This window comes from Oratosquilla oratoria, unplaced genomic scaffold, assembly GCF_046742065.1.
Source record: "Oratosquilla oratoria isolate Oo_2021 unplaced genomic scaffold, ASM4674206v1 SCAFFOLD154, whole genome shotgun sequence".
Lineage (NCBI taxonomy): Eukaryota > Metazoa > Arthropoda > Malacostraca > Stomatopoda > Squillidae > Oratosquilla > Oratosquilla oratoria.
The window spans coordinates 115,288-117,500 of NW_027467509.1; the positions used below are offsets into that span (position 1 = coordinate 115,288).

The following is a 2,213-nucleotide window of genomic DNA, read 5'->3' on the forward strand; positions in this document are numbered from 1 at the left end:
GAGTGTGTACGAACTCATCGAAGACTGTGCTACGTATGAAGGTGCCGTTGCAAAACTAGAGAGTGTTTACCTCAAGTTACCGAATGAGATTTTTGCAAGGCATGTTTTGGCAACCCGACGACAGCAGTCAGGTGAATCCCTTGATGAATTTCTGAGAGTTACATAAACTAAGCAAGGATTGTAACTTTAAGGCAGTCACAGCTGAACAATACCGGGAGGAGATGGTACGTGATGCGTTTATTAACGGTATTGCCTCAGCATTTATTCGTCAGCGCCTGCTAGAAAACAAGTCCTTGGATCTGGAGGCGGGGTACAGTCAGGCCTGTACGTTGGATCTTGCCCAGCGTAATGCTGATTCCTACACGTCTTCCTTGCCTGTTCCTCATGCAGCTGCTTTAGTTCCAGGACAGCAAGGACAGCCTTGTGATGACCAACAACCACAGTCAATGAAAGAAGAGGCGGAAAGAAGATCACCTGTGGACTCGACTGTCGCTGCTGCACATTCGTCAAAGAAGAAATGCTATTTTTGTGGTAATGCATTCCATATTACAGGTAGGAGTAGTTGTCCTGCCCGTGCTGTTACATGCAACAACTGTGGTAAGACAGGTCATTTTGCCAAAGTCTGTAGATCCAAGGCTAAGACTTCTGACAGCACTACTGCTACACTGTATAACCCCACTCTGCTCACTCTTGCTGCCACTTTTCCAAAGAACCTTTCACATGCAGCTACAGACATCACTGTCAATGGTCATTCACTGAAAGCATTAATTGACTCATGCAGTTCGGATAGTTTCATAAGTGAGAAAGTGGCACAGAAACTAAAGCTGACAGTAGTTCCTGCAAGCAAGGAGATTTCAATGGCATCAGCATCTTTGAATACTAGCTCCCCTGGGTATGTTACGGTAGACTTGGGTCATGTCAATCAGAATTATCCATGTGTTCAGCTAGGGGTTTTAAAGGATTTATGTTGTGATGTGATCTTGGGTCATGATTTTCAAAAGCAGCACAAGAGTGTAACTTTTCAGTATGGGGGAAATAAACCAAGTTTAAGGGTAACTAGTAACTGTGCCTTGGCAACAGCTGATATTGAGGAGCCTTCACTGTTTCCGAACTTGCCCCAACAGTGTAAACCAATTGCAGTTAAATCCAGACACTATAGTGAAGATGATCAGTTGTTTATAAGTGACCAGTTATCACGCTTGCTATCTGAAGGTATCATTGAGCCAAGCATATCCCCATGGAGAGCACAGGTCGTAGTTGTAAAAGATCCACTTGACAGGCACAAAAAGAGACTTTGTATTGATTATTCTCAAACCATCAACCAGTACACAGAACTAGATGCATATCCCCTTCCAAGGATAGAGGACATGGTGCACAGTCTTGCAAAGTACAAGGTGTTTTCCACATTTGACTTGAAGAGTGCATACCACCAAATTAGCATTAAAGAGAGTGAGAGGCAGTACACTGCTTTTGAGGGTGCAGGGAAATTATATCAGTTTTGCAGAGTCCGATTTTGTTTCATTAATTGAGTAGCATTTTTTAAGAGAGCTATGTATAATTTATTTGGAGATGTTGTTATTTAAGATACTTTCCCATATCTAGATAATATTACTGTAGCTGGATCAACTCAGGATGAACATGATAGCAATGTTAAGAAATTTTTGGAGGTTATTCAGAAACGGAAGCTTACCCTCAATGAATCTAAATCAGTTATGTCTGTGCCTACAATCAATGTTCTTGGGCATTGTGTTGGTAATAATGTCATAAGGCCTGACCCTGACAGATTACGTCCTCTCCAGGAATTACCACCTCCCACAAATATAGGGTCTTTGCGAAGAGTTCAAGGGTTGTTTGCATATTATGCTAAATGGGTTCCTGGCTTCTCCGATAAAATCCAACCCTTGAAAAACACAAAAACTTTTCCATTGAGTGAATCAGCACTAGCTGCCTTTAACACCTTGAAAAGGCAGCTTACGGATGCTTCTCTAAGGTCTGTGGATGAGAGCCTTCCTTTTGTTGTGGAGTGTGATGCTTCAGAGGTTGCTATCTCAGCAGTATTGAACCAGGGTGGCAGGCCAATAGCTTTCATGTCAAGAACGCTTCAGGGAAGTGAGTTGCATTATCCTGCTGTAGAAAAGGAGGCTACAGCTATTATTGAAGCGGTTCGCAAGTGGAGTCATTTCTTAGCCAGAAGACATTTTACTCTGATTACT

General features: G+C 42.6%; 1 protein-coding gene across 1 annotated transcript in view; it reads left to right on the forward strand.

Moving 5' to 3' along the window:
• Window positions 1-221: 221 nt before the first annotated feature.
• The window catches only part of LOC143022734 (uncharacterized), a 2,761-nt gene continuing 769 nt past the window's right edge, over window positions 222-2,213 (forward strand). Inside the window, exons 1-2 of the mRNA XM_076181079.1 lie at window positions 222-1,476; window positions 1,585-2,213. The exon at window positions 1,585-2,213 is cut by the window's right edge and continues 434 nt beyond it. Of these exons, the coding sequence (XP_076037194.1) occupies window positions 222-1,476; window positions 1,585-2,213 (1,884 nt within the window). The remainder of the gene's footprint in view (window positions 1,477-1,584) is intronic.